The sequence below is a fragment of the Lonchura striata genome, chromosome 21 (assembly GCF_050655825.1).
Source record: "Lonchura striata isolate lonStrDom1 chromosome 21, ASM5065582v1, whole genome shotgun sequence".
Lineage (NCBI taxonomy): Eukaryota > Metazoa > Chordata > Aves > Passeriformes > Estrildidae > Lonchura > Lonchura striata.
The window spans coordinates 6,381,299-6,401,496 of NC_140723.1; the positions used below are offsets into that span (position 1 = coordinate 6,381,299).

Below are 20,198 nucleotides of genomic sequence, written 5' to 3' on the forward strand. Positions count from 1 at the left end.
CACAGAAGGTGCTGCAGGACAGTGTGCAGTGACCATGGGGGATGACCAGCCCACGAGGAAAGCTCTTTCTGAGTTACCTGATAGTGAAGGCTTGGTTTATTCTTCATGGATGGGCTATCTCAGACACCAGGAGCTCCCAGTTCCTCCCAGTCCTACCATCCCTAAGGCAGGGAGCAAACTCTCCTTGGCATTGTGCTGGAGCAGGTGCAGCCAATGGAGGTGAGGGAGCTCAGGATGGAGAAGTGCTGCTGCTGCAGGTCCCCAGCTGTGGCAAGCACATTTCTCTCCCTCTCAGGATTTTTCATAGAGGTGCATAGAGAGAAATGAAAGAGAAAACTATTTCTATTTCTGCTTCTTGTTTTTCCCATGTGGAATGTGTTTGGAGAATTGTTTACCTGGGATGATTGCTTGATTAGATTCTGGTGAGGATTGTTTGAGCCTGATGGCCAATCCAACCCACCTGGGGCTGGACTCTGGAGAGAGGGCCACGAGTTGTGTTAGAGAAGATAGAGTCAAAGTAGTATGTACTTTGAGTATCCTCCTTTATATAGTATATTAATGTATTTTAGCATAGTTATAATAAAGAAATAATTCAGCCTTCTGAATTGAGTCAGACATGAGCATTTCATCCCATTGGGCTCACCTGCATTTACAATACCCAGTGTCACCTGTCACAGCTGGCTCTGCTGTCACCCATCAGCAAAGGTGAAGTGCCAGAAGAGCAAAGGGAGCTCCTGCAGCTGGCACTGATGGGCCAGGCCTGGGCTCGGGGTGACACTGTGCACTGAGCCCAGCTCCAGCCCTCAGCAGGGAGGGGACAGTAGGAAAATGCTTGGGGATTACATCTAAATGTTAATGTCTCAGTGAAGGCCCCTGGTGCCAGCTTCCCTCACAGATTCAGCATCTGGAAAACATTGTTTTGTAGAACGTTCCAAATCTCACTCCCTGATGCTATCACAGCCACTAGATGCTGCACAAAACCAAGAACCCCTGCATTTGTGCTTGTGAAACAGAACATGGATGATGTAAGACAGACTTTGCAAGGGAATAAATGTGACAGGGACCAGAGCCACCAGCAGTCAGCAATTACACAGGTCAGCAAAAATCTAGAGGTGCTTCCCTCTCCACCCAGGCAGAGCAGACACAGGACTGTTCAGTGCATCACTGGAGGGAAAACAGACCTGCCTCCTATTCCTCCAGGATTTGCAGGAGCATGGGGGATGGATCTCCTTTGGCTACATGCAATCCCAGCAAAAAACTGCTTCCACAGGCTTTGTGCAAGGAATACTTGGTCTCCTGGGTGAAATGTTTTGGAAAAGGTCTTTAAAATGTGTCTGTAGAGTGCTCCCCTTCAGCAGCTAGTGCCATAGCAGTCACTTTAAGCATTATTGAGGAATAACATCCATTAACACTTGCAGTTTTCATTGTTTCCATTGGAAGCACTGCAGAAACACCACTGCCCTTTCAGCCAGCCAGGGAATGTTGGCCTGAGCAGCTGGGAAGGAGAGGGATGCTAAAGGGGTCGCTGAGTTTGGGAGGAAGATGAGTTACTGCAGCAGTGCTCTGATGATGCCTCACCCAAGCCTAGTTGATCAACTATCAACTGAGCTATCAACTTCAGGGCTCAGCTTCCTCACAGGATGAGGCAGGTACATCCCCAGAGGAACAGTTTGCCCTAATCCTACTCTTTAATCAGTTTCTGATGATACAGGAGAAATATCTCAGGAAGCTGGTAAACAAATTTTTGTTGGATATGAGCAACACACATCAACCTGCTTCCTTCCACCCTATATGAAAGACTTGCCACACAAAGTAACATTTCAAAAAGGGACACAAAACCATTTCTTAACTCAAAAATATTTTCTGCTGTTCTCAGGGGTTCCTCCCTTCTTACAGACTGATGTTTGTGCTGAAGTCTCCATCTTAGCTGCACCACCTCAATGATAAATCTCTGTGAATATTCAGACACTGAGTTTGATGCTCATCTAAGCCCTGAGAAAATCTGGAATGTAGAGCAGAGACATTTGCTGGATGGCTTTCTGTTTCCAGCTACTTGCCACTGCACCAAATCTGAGCTGAAGCCAGCTGTGGGTTACCTGGACTGAAGCTGCTCCTGCTGTCTGGGTTATGCAGCACCCTCTGAAATACAATCACATGGAATGTCATTGTCTGGGGAGAGGGAACATCCTTTAGTTGTGCTTATTGACAGCATCCAGCTGCAATGCATTAGGATGAGAGGCAAGGACACAAATGGCAATGGGAAAAATTCTGAGTAGATGTTAGTAAATCGTTGTTTCTTGAAGGTTTTCAAAATTCACCTTGACAGGGCATTGAGAAATTTCATCTGACTCTGCTTTAGCACAAGATTGCACCACAGACTCCTAGAATTCCTGTCCAGCCTTAATCACTCTTTTACCAACATAGTCATGGATGAGGCTGTACTGGTGTATGAATGTCCAACAGCAACCAGAGAGACAATTCAGAACAACAAAACAACTTCAGAGATCTCAAAGTCCAGAAGATTTATTATCCACTTTATTCAGACCTGTGACAAGCCAATCAAAGCAACAAAACTATCCTGGAGAAATGTGAACCTGAAACTGCCCTGACCTTTTCTTACACTGAGAAGTCCACACTTCAAACCTCTGGGATGATGATTTCATCTACTAATAAGATTCATACCAAATGTGGTTTTCACCATCATCAACAACAAAAAAACCCCAACAATACAATTACATGAGACTTCCTTTTCTGTCACAGAGGGATGTTTCTAAGCTGTCTCCTCACAACACCCATTTCTAGAGACACTTAAAATTATACCTCAAACTGATGTGCACATGAAAAGACATTGAAAACATTAAACTTGCTGGCACATCAAGAATTATTTTTTTCCAAGCTTCCAGGACCAACAGTTGATACTGAAAACCGGTTTGTAAGCTTTCAGTAACTCAAATATCAGATGAAAAATGCCAGATGGTCCTTAATTTCCATTTCCTCTGTGTAGATCCAACTTGATGGCCTTTTACTCTGTGCATCACATGTGTGCAAAAATGCCATGAAAGGGCAAGAAGTATTATTGCATTTCAATTTTTCAGTGAAGCCAATTTCAAGCCTGTTCTTCCTTTCAGACTGATATCAGATTTAATAGAAATAGTGTACAATAGACTGAGAAAGATCCCATAAAGGAACTATTTTAAGCTGGATCCAGGTAAAGAGGAATTTCTTCCTCAAGCCTTGTGGAAGCTGTCTGTGCATGTCAGCTTGGTTTTGGCCACACTCACTGTCATTCAGGCCAACAACCACTGCAACTTGTCATATTTGTAATACTTGGTTTTCCCCTTCTTCTCCAAATCACACTCTTTTATCTCTTAAGTCAATAATATCATATTAATAAGTTGTATTATTATGTTATGGTAGCATTATTGTGTAATAAACTCAGTTCTTACACAGCATGTTTTCTTAGCCCATCCCTCTAGTATGGTGAATGTGCTGGGGATGCCACTCACTCCCTTCCTCACTTCACAGTTCTCTCACAGTTATTTTTCTTTGGATGAAAAGAAAGGGTGAGCAGTCAGCCCAAGGAACACTGAGCTGTGCTCACTCATGTACATCAGAGGCACCAGGACAGCAACATGGTGCTGCACTGCCTAAGTGGAAAATGCTCCTTTAATTCACCACCAGAAAAGAGAACTATTTCTTCCCTCCTCCTTGTCTTCCTCCTCCTCCTCCTGGCTGGATGAAAACAGATCAAAACCTCAAACCAATCCTTGCACTAGCAGGAACTCAAAAGGTAGATCTGGGAGGGGTTGGAGGAAGATATAAATGCTGATAGCTGGAGACACAGAGCAACACTGAACTGGAGAGACTTAAGGGAAGAGGAATCAGACACCAAACATGAATCTGAAACTTCTTTTTTGCTCTGGATTCCTTCTGCTGCTTATTGTCAGTCAAAACCAGGCAGGGGCCAGATCCATTTCCAGCTTCCAGGTAAGTGACTGCTCAACAGAGCTGAAAGAAGCTGATGCTTCCTTAGGAATTAGACACATCAGATGAGCTCTGTTTCTTCCAACCCCATCTTAAAGAGACATCATGAGAGCAGGAATGCTGAGACAGGCAGACACAAAGTTATTAAACAGAGGAATCTAAACACATTGATCACTGGGTTTAAATTTCTAATCACAAGAGGTGATTGAAAGAAAAATGTTTGGGGTTTCTTTTCCTGCAGGTTCAGTTAGGGGATTGTACATTTAGGGTCATCCTGTGACTGAGTGTAGCAATAAGCTTTTGGATTAAAATAAATTATTCTGGAAGGACTGTGATCTAAATCCCTAGAGCAGTCACCTGCATGACATTAATGTCCCTGAAGCCCCTGGTTTTAGCTGAAAAAGGAATTAAGGGGTTTTACCTGTAGGATCTCCTCAGCTCAGTTGTGCAGCAATGCAGCCACTGCTTGTGACTACCAGGTGTAGAATATAAGAAAGAGTGTGTATGTGTACCTCTGTGTATTTGTTTGTGCAGGAACTCCAAGTCATTAAGAAAAACATTCCAGTTTCTGCACTAGGGAGCTGACATTGCTGTATATGAATTAACTTCCCACTGTGCAAAGAAATATATAGCAATGCTTCAGAACCAATTTCAGCATATCTCCTGGCATTGCATTAATTCTCTTAGATATTAACTATTTTTTTCTTTTTCCTTATTCACAATTTACCAGGCCTTTAAAAATTTTCATAATTTATCCATCTGCCCAGTTCCAGGAAATACTTAACTGGCAGTCTGGCAGCTCAGAAATATGTCCTCAACCTTAGCACTGTGTATAGCTTATATGGAAATAATGAGAATTTCCAAACCCCTTCCTTCTTGTCTCTTCCCTTTTCACCTTTTACTCTTCCCTGTTTCCAGAGCCTGTCCAAATTGTTAGATGAGGACCTGGAGCATCCCCTGGACTCAGAAGAGTGGGACCATGAGGAAGATGACCTGATCCCAGCAGGTGTCTTTGATCAGCAAGACACTGAACTCCCCTGGATCCAAACCAGCAGGGAGCAGCCCGGGAGCAGGGAGCAGTCCAAGAGCATTTCCCTGGGAGACAGCGCCATCCAGAGATTCTTCAGCGACCTCCTGAGCTCAGCCCGGAGGCAGAAGCACAAAGGCAGAAGCAAAAAGGGCCTCTCCAGGGGCTGTTTTGGTGTCAGACTAGACAGAATTGGATCCCTGAGTGGATTAGGATGCTGACTCTGCTATGGTAAGAGAAAGGCAGAGGCTGCTGGGCTGTGTATTCATGTATAACTTGCAGAAATAGGCAAAAGAGCAGAGTTAATTCAGCTTCAAGGAAATGATGCCTTAAAGTAAGTTTTATCCTCCTATCACAAACACAGTTTATTATTTTACCTTTCTCAGAATTCACTGTCATCAGATGTAGATTTAAAACCTGTGAATGCCTGAATGCCACACCTCTGTTTTACTTGCTTTGCCTCCTTCCTCTGAGTCAGCTGCAAGCATTTCATCTTGTCCTAGAAGATCAGAGAGGTTTTTCACCAGCTCCCCAGGGATACTTATTTCATTCCAAACAAACTCTAAGCAGAACAGTGGAGGTAAATCTGCCACTAGAACAGTAAGAAAAGAGTTAATTTCCATGTGTGAAATCCTGTACACTTCTCTTTCTATTATTTATTCATCTTCTTTATTGACAGGACTGACTTTGGGGTTTCAAAGCACCCCTTGCCTACCACTTTGTACTGAGCAAATGCACCCACCTCTCCCCTGATATCCCTGGCCAACAGAATGCAGCTTTGCTGTACTGCCTGTTTGTACCAGAGTATTTATTTGTGAACATGTATCTGAAAATTAATTGCAGGAAACGACCTTTGTACTGTTTGTTTACTGAATGTATAAATAAACAAGCCTCATTATGTCACAGGTAATAAACTGTTTTCCATAATGTAATGAATTTGTTCCAAGGTTTGCTGTGTGGTTTGTTCATATTTCATTCCTGAAACAGAGCCCCAGTTTGCAGTTAGACACTGGAATTCAGGAGCATTTCAGAGAGCTGCTGTCTGGTACACAGAAACCAAGACACAAAACCCCAAGTCTCTGACCCAAAATGTGAACAGACATCACTAGAAAGCAGTGACTCTGCATTTAGATCTGCCACTGATGGACAAAACCAAATTTTTCTTAGTAGCATACCTCATTTTATTAAAAAAAAAGAAAAAAGAAACAAAAACCCCCAACAAAAAAATAAAAACAAAAACAACAACAAAAAATGAAACAAAAAAAAACAAAACAAACAAAAAACAAACAACCCAAAGAAAAACCCCACACCAAAACAATACTATCCTTCTTGGAAGGAAATTCAAAGACACCCTACTTTTCCATAGGTAGATCCAGGTATTTCAATACACTGAGAAGAAAATTGAAAAACGTATCCTGAAGGCTTCTTTGTTTAACATTTTTGGTTAGGTCTTATGTTGTTTGCTAGTTAATCTGTTTAAGTTACCTTTATTAACAAAGCAGCAGCAACTGTGAAAATGCACTGAGCAGATATTTGTTGCCATATGCATACACAGCCCTGAGTACAAGCTCTCCAATGATGGGTTAGTCCATAATGAATTTATTACACTCTGAATTGTCATGCCTAAGAAAAAAAAAAATCACAAGAAAATTAAGATTTCTACCAAACAATAAACGAATTAAAGTCCAGAATGAAAACTGTGTTGTTCTTTCATCTTCCAGCATAATTCCATACCAATAGTTAGTTTATACATGGCTTAAAACCAACTATTTACTCAGGTTAAGAAGAAGCAGACTTGCTTACTTGGGAGAGCTTAACAGAAAGCATCCAGCTTTTTTAGAGTCCCTCTTCAGTGTGCTACCCCAGGTCAGAGTAGGTTGAAGTCTGAGCTGTAAGCACTTGTGAACAGAATCCCACAAAGATGAATAAGAAACAGATAAGAGTTGCAATTACAGAGGTCAAGCTGGTAATGTGCCATCCCATCACCTGGCATTTTGTGGGAACATTTTTAAAAGGCACTTTTCTCAAAGCAAGAACAATTTATTTCACATAAAAGGCTCTATAATTAGATCCCCAAGACTGAAGCCAGGTGTGTTTGTAGTTTAGGTAATTTACTGAATTCTATTAGCATTTAAATAATCAAAGCTAAGCTTTGAAGTGAGGATGCCAGTCAGATGAGGGAAGCTCACCTCTAGCTGTGCCATTTCCATTTCTGCTAAGAAGGAGTGCATGAATTTACAGACCAGTGTAACAGAAGATGCTGAGGAGAAAAGCCTCCAGTAAAAGTACTCCAACATGGAAAGAAACATACAGGTATCTTTCTCAAATATGTGTGGTTTTGGTGTACCTGATTTTAAGTGATTTTAGGCAGCAATTGAGATTTGGTCTCATTCAAGACTCACTTCTGGCTAGCTTATTAATAGAGGGCCAGTTGTATTTATTCCCCTTGATCATCACACAGATCCTGTTAGTCTCACTGCTTTATCCCTTTCCACTCCTCCTTTAGTACACACAAAATTGAGGATGATGCACATCCTCACCCAGATCTGTTTTCATTCTCTATCAACAATAACCCTCTCACATGCCATGATCTGCCTTCATTCAGATACTGCACTTTCAAAACACACCTCTCCATTCTCTGCCAGGTTTTAAACAAACCCACTTGCCAGCTGTTAAAACAGCTGGATGCAAAAATCACTGTCCCAAAAGAGTTGATATTGCTTGTTGCTTCCATTCTAAGCAAATGAAAAGGGCAGAAGGCAGAGGCTTAGTGAAATTGCTTTAATATTACCCAGGCAGTGAATGAAAAGACCCTGTCTGCTGTTCTGCCTCTTACAGAGGGAAGGACTATAAAGGTAAGAAGGGAGTTGGTAACAATGCCAGAGAATCATCATCAGAGGAACTTTCAAAGAAGAAAACTCTCCTAAACCCCAGTCTCAGGACATAGTCTACTCACATAGCACAGAAATTTGTATACTGAGAAGAAAAAGCTGTTGTCCCAAGAGCTGCTGCAGACAGATGAACATTCTCAATTCCTCCCACTTGTGTCCCCCACGGAGAAATGATCCATCCCTCAGCCCCTTGGAGGGGAAATCAACCCAGCTCTCAGCTCCTGTGTATCTGAGGCAGAGCAGACAGGCTGAAAGTGCAAGGTTCTTTCACTGCATCAACTCCTTCCTAACAGTGATGGAGGGTGGAGGGAGAGGAAATCACTGGAAAAACAGGTGCTGCCAGTAAGGGAGATGACTAAGGACAATTCTTTCCCTCTGGAGCAGTTGCTGCACTCAGCAGACCCCCAGCTCCTGAAGGGTGACCTGTGGGGGCAGTTGCCAGCAGTGCCCTTATGGAAGCCAGAGGGTCCAGGGCAGCATTTTGGCTCCTGCAGGGATCTGGCAGGAGGCAGCTGAGCCTCCTCCGGGCAGAGTGGGGCTATACGGAGAGACATCCATGGGAAAAGAAGCAACACAGTATCGAGATGATGATGGGGATAGGGAAAGAGAAAGGGATAGGGATGGGGATGGGGATGGGGATGGGGATGGGGATGGGATGGGGATGGGATGGGGATGGGGATGGGGATGGGGATGGGGATGGGATGGGGATGGGGATGGGGATGGGATGGGGATGGGGATGGGGATGGGATGGCGATGGGGATGGGGATGGCGATGGGGATGGGGATGGGGATGGGGATGGGGATGGGGAAAGGGATGGGATGCAGTTCCCGGCTCTCTGCTGCTGCTCGCGGTGCCGCGGGCAGAAGCGCAGGCGGCCGGCCCGGAGCGCAGTGCGGAGCTGCGCTCCCCGCAGGTACCGCGGCCGGGGCTCCGGGGCGGCCACCCGCACCCAGCCCGCCGGGGCCAAGTGGCAGAAGGGCCCTCTCAATCCCTCCTCTCCGTCCTTCTCCAGAACCTCCTGCAGCCGCTGCGGCAGCTGCGGGAAGAGGAAGGGGAGCCGAGCCGGGGAGCCGAGCCGGCGGCCGGGGTGAGGGCGGCCGCTCCGGGTGGGAGCTCCCGGGGGCGGAGAGCGGCCGGGCGGGGACTCCGGTCCTGGCCCTGAGCTCCCCAGCCAGCAGAGGGACGGAGCCGGTGGAGGAGCCTCTCTCAGACGGAGACACTTCTCCTGCCGCTCTGGGACGAGGATGGAGACGGGGCTGATGCGAGCAGCGCGCAGCCCGTGGGCGCCGGGCGGAGCGGGGCTGGCCGCGCAGCCGCCCGGAGCTGCCGCGGCCCCGGCTGAGAGCCACGGAGCTGCTTTTACAGATTTCTGGAGCAGACGGAGAAGCTGAAGCCGGGACCGGCTCCCAAGCGCTTCCTGAGTCTCCAGGCCGGCGTTCAGCAGCCGTACCACCAGGCTGCCCTCGTACCGCCACGGCAGTGGGGCACGGAGCAATAAACTTTGTGCCAAACCTACATCACCTTTTTTGAGTGAGGTTTTTTTTTTTCGGTCATGGCTTAGCAAATGGTCAGAAGATACAGAAATCCCCTCCAGAGCGCTCCTCTCCCTCTGCTCTGAGGGCTCTGTCCTGACCCTGGCCAGAACATCCCACCCGTTCTGGAAAGCCTTTTGCTGGAGGGTCGCAGCAGCAGGGAGGATGGTGATTGCATCCTTCCAGGACTGTGCCAGTGACCCTCCACGCTGTACTGGAGTGGCACTACCAGGCACCGTGGCAGTGAGCCAGCTCGCCTTTCCCGATGGCTTCACTGCTGCTACCAGGGAATGCTCCCCGGAGGTGGGCACGGGGCTAGGGGTTAATTCCAGCTAGTGTCCTACACACGCCCCTGTGCCACGGGCTGGTATCAGTGCCAGGCTTGGCAGATGGGCACAGCGGGACTTCCTAGGACAGAGGGGCTCCGTGGCTTTAAAAATACACCTGGTAGAGGCTGCCGCTGCAGGAGAAGGGCCGGGAGGGCTTCAGCACCTGGGACAGACGCCAGTGGCCCCGCCGGGTGCCCTCCCTGCCCGGGGCTGCCCTCCCTGCCCGGGGCTGCCCTCCCTGCCCGGGGCTCCCTGCAGCCTGCGCTGAGCCTGGAGGCTCCAGCGAGAGAAGGAGCAGCCACAACACACGGATAGTGTATCACAATCACCGGGAGAAACAATCCGTGTTTAGGATGAAAATTAATTTACCCCCTTGGAAAAAGGGGGTAAAAAAAACTGTAGGATGGCCACTACTCCAGACATTTTTACGTTTCTGGTTTGATTTTCATCTGATGGCCTCATCGATTAACTTCCTTCTCAATCTATCATGCAGGGAAAGAGAGGCTGGGTGGGGTGTGGCATAGTTTTGTCAAAGGTTTTGTCACTGGGAGATGAATCCAAATCCAGCCTCTTTCTCTGAACAGGAGGCTCTGTACAAACAGCTCACACTCTCCAGAATGGCAGAAGGAGAACGGACACGCTGGAAGGATGTGCAGCAGGTCAGGGCAGAACTTCAGGCAGGTCTATCCATCAGCAGATGGAACCCACATGAAACCAACCCCCAGGGTTATGGTCCTTAGCCTCACAGGGCTGAAAAACAAGGACACAGAATCATCTTGCTGGGGAAAGGGCAATGTCACCTCAGCTGAGCTCTGTCCATCCTCCTCATCACAGGATCCACACACAGGCTGCCAGTACCATCTCTCTGATCTGAACCAGCAGAGCTGCTCTAATGGGGCCTCCTGTCACCACACCTCCCATCCCATACCCTGGGGAGCAGGGGAAATGTGCTGGATTTCCAACCTTAAAACCAGTCACAACCAGCTTTTTAAAAGAACCTGCTGCCCTGTTAAGGCAGACATTTTACTAGGGAAATACCCAGCTGAGCATAGGCAATGCCTGGGTCTTGACTCTTTATGGCTGGGCTATAAAGCCTAAAGTTCATATTAATTTACCAGGGTGGTGATAAGACTGAGATAAACAAGTGACTTTTATAGCTTAACAATGATGAGCTGAGTTCTGACATTTCACACTCCATTTGCTTTGGCAGAACTGCAAGATGGATAATCGAGGGCAGAATTTGGCTGTGAAAATACAACTGCTACTGTGACAGGCAGCCACTTTATCCCATCTCTACACTTCACTACAATGTACATGGAACAGAGCACAAAATCTTTCTGTCTTAGGAAAGTATTGTCAAGGCTCAAGTCATGCTTCTGCATCTTATTTATCTGCCATGGAACACAGAAGATGAAAAGGAATGAATGAGTAGAGAAAAGACTATCATGAGGTCTGACTTAATGACTAAAATCCAAACAATTACATTGTTTCACAAGGACAGGTCACTCGAAGCAGAATGTTAGAATGTTTCACATCTGAGATTAATACTGTGTCCCTCAATTTCTTGCTGCTGGGTTTGTGCCCTGGGGGCTGCTGTACAAAAAAACAAAACAAAACAAAACAAAAAAACAGACACAAAGGAAATCTCAGAACAAGCTACAAAATGTTTTTGCACAGAGAGCACTAGAGAATACTTTGTGTGGGAGGCTGTGAAAGGAAAGGAACAAGAAATATAACAATAACTATTTCTAATTATCTTAAATTGGATACTGAAAATTAATTAATAATTCTGGTTTAACTTCTCCCACTTTTGCAGTTTACAAAGCAAAGTAACACCTTGGCACAAACAAACATACACAAACCAAGAGCAGCAAGAAGAGAATACTTGTAACTAACAAATTATACAGACACTGCAGTATAGAGTGTTAATTATAAAAAACAAGATATCAGGATCTTAATTCTTTTTTAAAAGCACAAAATAAGGAAGTGTTGGAGCAGACAATAAAACAAAAAATAGTACTGCCTTTATGTTCCAAAAAAAATAAAGCATTGAGGAAAAATAGAGAGCTCTTATAATAAAGGGCTTCATCAGAACATACACAGAGTTGGGCTGACTTCAGGCTATATTAGGAAGAAATAGCATTTGAGCATGACTTCACAACCTTGAGAATGTCCTTTCTAGTATAATTTTGGTAGCTGATCATGTGAACAGTATGTGCACATGTTTGTACATAAACACCCATGTTAAGACATTTAGGACATGGGAAATACTTTACCATTTTATTATTAATTTGAAAGTGTACTCAGAAGATTCTTTCAAGATCTATGTTCATATGAAAAGCCAACAAATTATTACTAGACTGACATTCAACTTACTCCTACATTTGTTTTTGTTTCAATTTAAAATAACAAGAAACATTAGGAAAATGAAAAAAAAAAAAAAAAGCCATTGCTTCGTGATTTAGAACTCTCTTGCATTCCTGTAAAAAGATTGATTTTTAGTTATACTATATGTACAAAGACAAAAAATGGAAGAGAAATTAAAAGTATTTCTGTACTTTCATAATTTCTCATCTAGAATAGGAAGTTTCTAGCTAATTTTAAGGCATTCAGCACTTAAAGAAATATTTTTAGTTTTTAATATATTTCAGATTTTATTTTAACTCCTCACAAAACACACATATATACAAATCCATCCATTCTTTCTTTGGGATAGATTCTGAATAATACCAGCTATCTATTTAAGTTCTCATTGAACAAGTTTCTTTCTTGTATGATGGTAAAATAAGATTATTGCTGAAACTGGCTGCCTGTTCTTTAAATTTTCTTTATGCAGGGTCAAGCCTTACCATCAATGCTTACAGAAATCCCATTTTCAGTCCCAGAAATTGAATTTTTATAAACACTAGTGTTTTTCAGCGGTGCCGGAGCCGGCTGTCACGGAGGCTGGAGGCTCTCCCCACAGGCACAGCACTGAGGTGCAGATCGAGGTGCTGCTCTTGTTGGTAACACACAAATACAAAATCTCAGTGGTGATATCACCTCAGTAGCAATGGGAAAAGTGGCCCAAATCTGGGATTTTCGGCACACTCTCTGGTATGCGGTAGCTGCACATATTCCATATATAGAAGGGAAGTGTGCACAATAGTTTAGGTGTCCTGAAAGATGATTTATCTTCATTCTTGACTCTTCACCAAATACTCATCTGAAAGCTCGTTGTTTCCCCTGTAAAAGGCCATTTCCTTGTGGAAATCTTCGAATTGAGCAAAGTTGAGAGCAGTTCTGGGATTGTTTCCCATCTCTGTAAATCTGACCATAGGGGTCTCTTGAAAGAGAATTGCTAAGAATTTCCAACTGGACTATGTAATCAGAGCGCCTGGTATCAAGAGGAGGGGGAGTGACATGAAATCACTGACTTGTGACATACATTCCTCAGCAACAGCAGCTGCTGCCTAATGACAGCTAATAAAGGGAATCTTCCCTTGACAGAGCTGCATGCCTCCAGTGGGACTGGAATGTGCCCAAGATAAACCCACTGATAACCTAGGAAGCAGGGATCACCCAAAGAGTATAAAAGATGAGCTTCAGAAGAGACACAACAGGACAAGGAAGAAAGAGACTTGAAGGGACATCTCAGAAGAAACAGCTTGAACTTCCCTATTCCCAACAAAGTCAGCGCCATGGACACTAAAGGCTCATTTTTCTATGGCTTCCTTTTGCTGCTGCTCATCCAGCTCCAGCCCAGCAGAGCCAACCCCATCTACAGCCTCAGCCCTGCCAAAGAACTGGCCAGCATGGAGGTGAGGAATCTCATTTTGCAAGGTTAAACTTTTGGGGTGCTTAGCAGAGTGTGAGGTGGTGCTTTGCCTTCCTTTTGCATGACTGCATGGCAATAATGCATCAGCCATCACATGCTGGGGCACAAAGCCTCAGCTTTTCAAAGGGGTTCAGAGAAGCTCTGCAGGGCAATATCCTCCCATGCTGGGTTCACCCGAGCTCCTGGGCAGTTGTGGGAACCAAATTGTGATGTTGTAGGATGTCTGCTTTGGTGTTTTGATTCTTTTTCTTTTAAAGATAAATCTTCTTGGGAACTAAGTTCCAGGGGAGGAAAAAATCATCAGAGTAGCTCCATAGGAACAAATAGAAAACTCTGAGGTGGGGTCCTGATATATGTATACCCCTGCTCCATATGGCTCTAGCTTTGTGAATTTGAGAGATCTGGTTGTGTATGGATGAAAGATGAGGAGGTAAAGTGGAGCACCCAAAGACAAACTTTTATAAATATTACTAGAGGAATAACACAATCATTTAGTGTGGCTCATCTAGAAAAGCTTTCGGAGCTATAAAATTACCGCTAAGCATTTTAAAAAATAATAGAGAAAATCCATTGTTACAGCACAGTACAAGCTTGAGACTCTGATGGGATCTGAAACTCAAACCTTTCCTTGGGCTGGTTGGTACCAGTAACCAGCTTCTCGAAGCTGTTCTCAGGCCTAAGAACAAACTCCCTGAGCTTATAAGGACAATTGAAGCTAAAGCTGCCTCTGGGCTGTTTCCAGCAGCTAGGAAGAGTGGCTTCCAAATGCACTCACTATCAGGCAAGCCACAAGGCTCATTCCTCTATATTCATATTCTAGAGTTGGGCAATTAAATTCCTCTGATTGGATGAGGTGCCCTTGAGGAGGTTATCTGACCCCAGTTACACAAAGCTTTACAAATTACCAAGAATGGTACCCAGGAAGCAATCATACAGCAGGCATGAATTTACCATACAGGTATTTTCAGTTACTTTTAGGAGTAGCAATCCTGTAATCCCAGGGGCAGAAAATACTGAAAACACCTAGAGCTTCTCCAAGTGATGTGATTGAAATAGCCAGGGGTGACAAAGCAGCAACTTCAGAGAATGTGGGAGTGAGCTATGTGGCTAGAGGTTCTCTCAGACTGTACCACCAGTGGGCTGAGTGGACCCGGTGAAACTCATATCTTGCATTTTCTTCTCTGCCAAGATGTCTTCTAAATTTACCAGTAAGATACACATGATGGCAAGAAGCTTCATTTAGTTCACAAGGTGAAGCTATGTCGTCCCATAGATGGAATTACTGTGAATAGGGATATAATGCAGAGGACAGAACTCAATGACCACCAGGAAGGCTGGGATCCAACCTGTCAGTCTCCCTAGGGTGGGCTATGGGACCATCGATGAAAACGGAACAGAATGACTGGAAGAGTTAGCAAATGACCACAAAACAAGGAATTTCATTATTTAATCCTTCTCTTATAGGCTCTGCTGGAAAGACTGGAGGATAAGTTTGCAATGATGGAAGCCCTGGAGTCCAATCCTGACCTGCAAGAACCCAAAACCCAGGAGGAGATCCTGTCGGAACTCACCGATGACAGTGACAACCAAAAGGCTGAACCCAGGCTTGCACCCAACACCCCTCTGTCCTACAGGGACCCCTTCCTCAAGAGACTGAGGGGGCTGCAGATGCCCAGGATGATGAGAGATTCTGGCTGTTTTGGCAGGAGGATTGATCGGATCGGCTCCCTGAGTGGGATGGGCTGCAACGGTGAGTCCTGTCTAAGCCATTTCACCGCATAGCACAGACCGTGTCCGTGCCAAGGGACAGGGAAGGAGCAGCTTCTCATTTAAGTTTTTAAGAAGACACAGTTTCAGAATGGAATTAATTTGAGCCTAGTATTTAAGCTAGTATTGGTTTTTCAATTGTGACACGTACCAGAGATTTTGTGACACAAAACCAGATTCTAGTAACATTTATTTCATGTTTGGTTTGCAGGTTCCCGGAGAAATTAGGATCAACCTCCCTAGAACCTGCTCTGAAGAATGCTTTACAGTACCCCCTTCCTCCCAAGATGAAAGCCAGATGCTTTCTAAGCTCCTCAACAGAAAGTTATTACTATTTTTATTTATTTATTTATTTATTTATTTGATGTTTTTTTAAAGAACATTTCTTACGCTAGCACTGACAGACCATCTTTAAATAAAACTAACACATTAGACATCTGTGCTGGACCTCTCTCCTGTCTGTTGCATTAAGTTTTCTTGTATTTGCCTAAAGTCAAAATCTTAAATTTTATTGATATTCTGGCACTCACAAACCTGGATCATACTTACATGAGATAGAGAAAACGTAGTAAAAATGAAAATGAGTTTTTGACTAGAGGCTTTTCCTCTGCAGTAAGAAATGCTAACAGGTTATCAGGAAAAAAAAAAAACAACTTGCTTAATATTGAAAGATCATCATGAGTCCTCTTGTAGACAGGGTTTCAGTGATAAGAGAGTCCTTTTGCTGGTTTAAATTATTCAGTCATGGGAACTTCTACAAATGCCTCATGTAAACAAAAGTTACATGAAAAGAAATAAATAAAATCATAACACTCCACAAGTTTCAAGATAACCAGAGGGAGGAAAGGGAATTCATTGTATATGCTTTCTAGCAGTGACCAAATAAAGGTTACGAGCATCAACAGAAAGATACATCATTAACTGTGTCTTGTCTCACTCTGCATGTGGCTGAGATGCTGATTCCCAGAATTTCCTGAAGGATCCTCAAAGATTTGAGTATTATCATATTCCTCATGACAGGGTAGGTGTAGGATCACTCTACTACACAGCAGCTTGTATGGAGCATTTATCACTTTCTGGGAATGGCCCCTTGCAAAGTTGTTCTAACATGGTTGATGGAAACACTAGAAATCTCATTAAGGCTTATTTAAATTTAGTTGCTAGATTTCACACCTAGGAGCTGAACTTGACCCAAAACATATTCTAGCACCCCACTAAAGAAGGTAATATTGCCAAAAACACATTCAGTCAGTCAGTATCCCAAGGAACAAAGAGCTTGGTCCCCATGTGAGCCCCAGGAATGGCATCAAGCCCAGCTCAACACAACTGTCCTGTGGTTGACTGCATGTACTGCTAGGAACTGTGTTATTCTGAGCACCTCATGAGTCTCATTCCCAGAATCTCAGTGCATTCCTATGTACCTGAGTATCCTGAGAAGCTTGTTCAGGGTTTAGAAGGCAGCACCAGGACAGACTGAGCTGGAACAGTCCACTTCTGACTTTGCTTATGCAAATGCACATGGTGACAGAAACTGTACCTGGTGAACACAAGGAACTGGAAGGCAGGTGTTCCAGAGCTGCTGACAACAGCTCTCAGGGACCACAGCTCCAGGGAAAGGGTAAATTCAAGCACACACCCCTCCGTGCACAAGGCCAGTCACAGCTAAGGCTGCTGCAACACTTGAACAGGGCTCATGTCACACATCCCATTTCTGACAAGCCACCCTCCCAGTCACTCCCTGCAGTGCTGACATGGCCTCCAAGAGGGATCTGTGTGCTCCTCTCCACACTGGGCCTTGTGATTCTTTCCTAGGGAAGTGTAATCTGAGGGAGTAATTTTGCTACACTCCAACAGGAAACCACAGTGTGATACAAATCCTCTCCTTCCAGCAGCACCAGCAACACATAAAATATTTTGTGGAATAGTGTCCACACAGGTTTCCCTGACAGAATAAACTCCCAGGTTAAGATTCCCAGCAGTATCCATGGGACATCTCTGCAGTGAAAGATACAGTGACTTTGCATTTACTCAATTTCACAGATCATGGGGTGTGAAGTCACCTTTTGGGGAGCCCTTATGGGGACAATGGGGCTTTGCCTTCTGAAAAGACCCACTGCAGCACAATGGGAACATGCAGGTGAATCCCTTCACACCAGCAATGGGCAACAGCCTGACTTCCCCTGTGCTGCTGAAAGTAAAAACAACTCATGTATTCTAACAATAGCTCTTGCTGGAGCTGAATTTTACCCAGTCAAGCACAACTTGCACAGACACTGTAAACTGTCCCTCCCTGTCAGCCCCTCAAGGCACAAAACACCGATTAGTTCAGTGGAATGTGCTAAAAATGGCAAGAAGAGGCAATGCTTCCTGACCTAAAGCCAGGTGGGTCCAGTATTAGCAGCAAGCCAGTTCCTGGTGGAACAAGTCTGTATTAGCTTGCAGACAGTAGGTTAATAGACCCTGCAGTCTGGGAGAACCTAATTGAGGGTAAGCAATCGAGGAAAAAAGCATCTCTGACTGGATTTTTACTGCTACTCCCATACACACACTGAGCTGTAAAGCACCCTCAGGGAAATCTTGCTGCCAGGTCACAATAGTGCTGCACTCAGGAGTAAGCACTGGGAAAAGCTGAATGGGAGAAACTCGACACTGACCAGCTCTACAGGCAAACAACATCACCCCCAAGGATGGAAAAAAGCTGCCACTGTTGCTGTGAGTGCTGGATCAGAGAGAACAGGGAGCAATCCTGCAAACAGCCATCATGTAATTGAAGAAATATCCCAGTGGGACCAGAGAAGGACCAGGCTAACACCCTCCACACAGCTGTAATGACATTTGCAACCTCCTGCCCTGCCAGACTTAATTCTAACTTCTGAACAGTATTTGGCAGTACCCATTATTGGCTGTGCATAATTCAGCAGCTTGCTTTCCTTTGGACTCTGAACACAGTAATTCCATTAGTGTGCTCCACACACTCTGTAAGGCATGAGCCTTGTTTGGAATGGGGGTCTGCTTGGCATGGGGTATATTTGCAAATTAGATTTGATGGTTTTTCTGTCCCTCAGACACTGCACTATCCCTATCCAGCTTCCCATTAAACAAAATGCTTCCACTGAAATCCAAGTTGGCAGGCAAGAATGTCAAGAGGAGCTGTCAGCACTGCTTGGTTTCTCTAAGAAATCACATGTGAAGTACAGGGCACACCTCCTCCACTGCTGCAGGGAGACATGGAGCTGTGCCAGTTCACATCCCAGTCTGGCCACAACCAGCTTGCTTGATTTACTTCTCCTGAATCTTGGCCCCCAAAGGCCTTTGCTGATTGACATCTGCTTGATAAGTGTGTCCCACACTTTTATGTGGGAAGGAAGGAAGGAAGATTTGTAAGACTTTCCCCCTCTACTACCATCTCCTGACTGCTCTCTCAGAAAACCAGCACAATCCTGTACATAAAAAGCAGAGTGGGGAGAAGGTAAAGTTCATGACAACAGAAGGTGGTGGAAAGGCAACTAGAGTCAGGCCTGCTATGCTGGGAATTGGGAGACAAGAAAAGAATAAAACTGGTGTGTTAATTCAGTCATCCCAAAGAGATATTCTCTAGTATAGGCATCAGAGCTGCTGGGGGAGTCAACAAAGGTCTCCAGGTTGTCATGTCTTAGCTGTTAGTCATGAGTTTTCAACACAATATTGTTTTCTACTGAAACTGGTATTTTTGTGTTCCAGTCTCTGCTTTGAAATGTTTAAAGTGTGTTAAACCATACATAGCCCATACAGCAATCAAAAACAGCCTGGAGAGATTCCTACTCACTTTTAAACTGTGATCTCAGCATCCAAACCTCACTGACTGACTCCCCTCCCTTCCCAGACATCAGTGGAGCTCACTGATGTCTCATCCCAGTTCCCAATAAGCCTTTTCAGACACTGCCTTTGAACAGTGGATGCAGAGGAGACTGAGTGTATCCCACTGCTGTTGAAAAGCCCTTCAGCACCCTGGACAAGAAGAGCAGCTTCACTCTCTTCTCACACCCCTGCAACAGCCAAAGCTCCAGGCAGCCATCCTCTGCTCCTTCCAGCACCTGCTGCATGATCCACAACTGGGAATGCACACGCCTGTATGGCACTGAAGAAACAGCTTGTAGCCTGCTAGCAAAGCAAAAATTTAAAAAATATTAATAATCTCACTGAACACCACTAGTTTTTTTTCTGCTAGAGCCCCAGTGCATCATTACAGGGACAATGACACATGGTTGGATTCAACGAGTCTCTAAACCTCTCCCACTCCCTCCTATGTTGCTGCATTTATAACCAAAGGCAGCACAGAGCTAAAGCAGCTCCCCCAGTCCTTTCTCCTGATGACTCCTACCCCTGCTAGAGCATCCTTCCTATTCCTTGCTTAGTTAAGACTGCTGTGGCCCTTCTTTAGCTCCTCAAATCAGATTTTCTGCCTTTCCCTCCTAAGAGATGGGAGGTTTTACTCATCTCAAGCTTTCCCTGGCATTACATACCCAGTAAGGGAGGGCCAGAGGGCAGCAGCCAGACAAGCTGCTGGCTAACTGGGTGTTAGAGTGCCTCAGAGAGCTACTGTGTGCATCCTGTACAACACAGCCCCCAATGCACAGAAACATGGAAAGGCAGTGAGCTTTTGGGTCAGTCAAAGACTGTAATTACATTTTTGGCTTGTAAGTATGAGATGAAAGCTCAAAAACTGTCACTAATTCTTTTCTGTAAGGCAGACAGCAGGACAAAGCAGGAAAGATAGCCACAAACTAAATAAACATTCAAGATGAAATTAAGACCCTTCATACCCTGGAGAAGCCAACTGTAAAACAAGAGGTGACACACTGTAGTCTAAAC

The 20,198-nt window shown here is 44.8% G+C and overlaps 2 protein-coding genes and 1 pseudogene across 3 annotated transcripts; all 3 read left to right on the forward strand.

Moving 5' to 3' along the window:
- The first annotated feature begins 3,753 nt into the window (after positions 1-3,753).
- LOC146765672 (C-type natriuretic peptide prohormone-like) lies at positions 3,754-5,371 on the forward strand. The gene is made up of 2 exons (XM_085558973.1): positions 3,754-3,987; positions 4,903-5,371. Exons 1-2 carry the CDS (start codon positions 3,895-3,897, stop codon positions 5,230-5,232), a joined length of 423 nt encoding a protein of 140 aa, XP_085415099.1. The 5' UTR covers positions 3,754-3,894; the 3' UTR covers positions 5,233-5,371.
- A 3,267-nt stretch (positions 5,372-8,638) lies between these two features.
- LOC146765673 (uncharacterized) lies at positions 8,639-9,537 on the forward strand (annotated as a pseudogene).
- Positions 9,538-13,363: 3,826 nt separating this feature from the next.
- On the forward strand, positions 13,364-16,264 carry NPPA (natriuretic peptide A). Of its 2 annotated transcripts, XM_085558972.1 has the most exons (3): positions 13,364-13,563; positions 15,045-15,330; positions 15,559-16,264. In XM_085558972.1, exons 1-3 carry the CDS (start codon positions 13,444-13,446, stop codon positions 15,573-15,575), a joined length of 423 nt encoding a protein of 140 aa, XP_085415098.1. In that variant the 5' UTR covers positions 13,364-13,443; the 3' UTR covers positions 15,576-16,264. The 2 variants fall into 2 exon arrangements, with proteins under 2 accessions (XP_085415098.1, XP_021402885.3); XM_021547210.4 differs by lacking the exon at positions 15,559-16,264 and having other exon boundaries at positions 15,045-15,493.
- The last annotated feature ends 3,934 nt before the right edge of the window (positions 16,265-20,198 follow it).

Bases quoted from the DNA above. Each gene is read 5' to 3' on its own strand.
- LOC146765672 (XM_085558973.1), top strand. From the start codon at position 3,895: ATGAATCTGAAACTTCTTTTTTGCTCTGGATTCCTTCTGCTGCTTATT. The intron at 3,988-4,902 runs GTAAGTGACTGC...CCCTGTTTCCAG, and splicing joins GATCCATTTCCAGCTTCCAG to AGCCTGTCCAAATTGTTAGA.
- NPPA (XM_021547210.4), top strand. From the start codon at position 13,444: ATGGACACTAAAGGCTCATTTTTCTATGGCTTCCTTTTGCTGCTGCTC. The intron at 13,564-15,044 runs GTGAGGAATCTC...CTTCTCTTATAG, and splicing joins AAGAACTGGCCAGCATGGAG to GCTCTGCTGGAAAGACTGGA.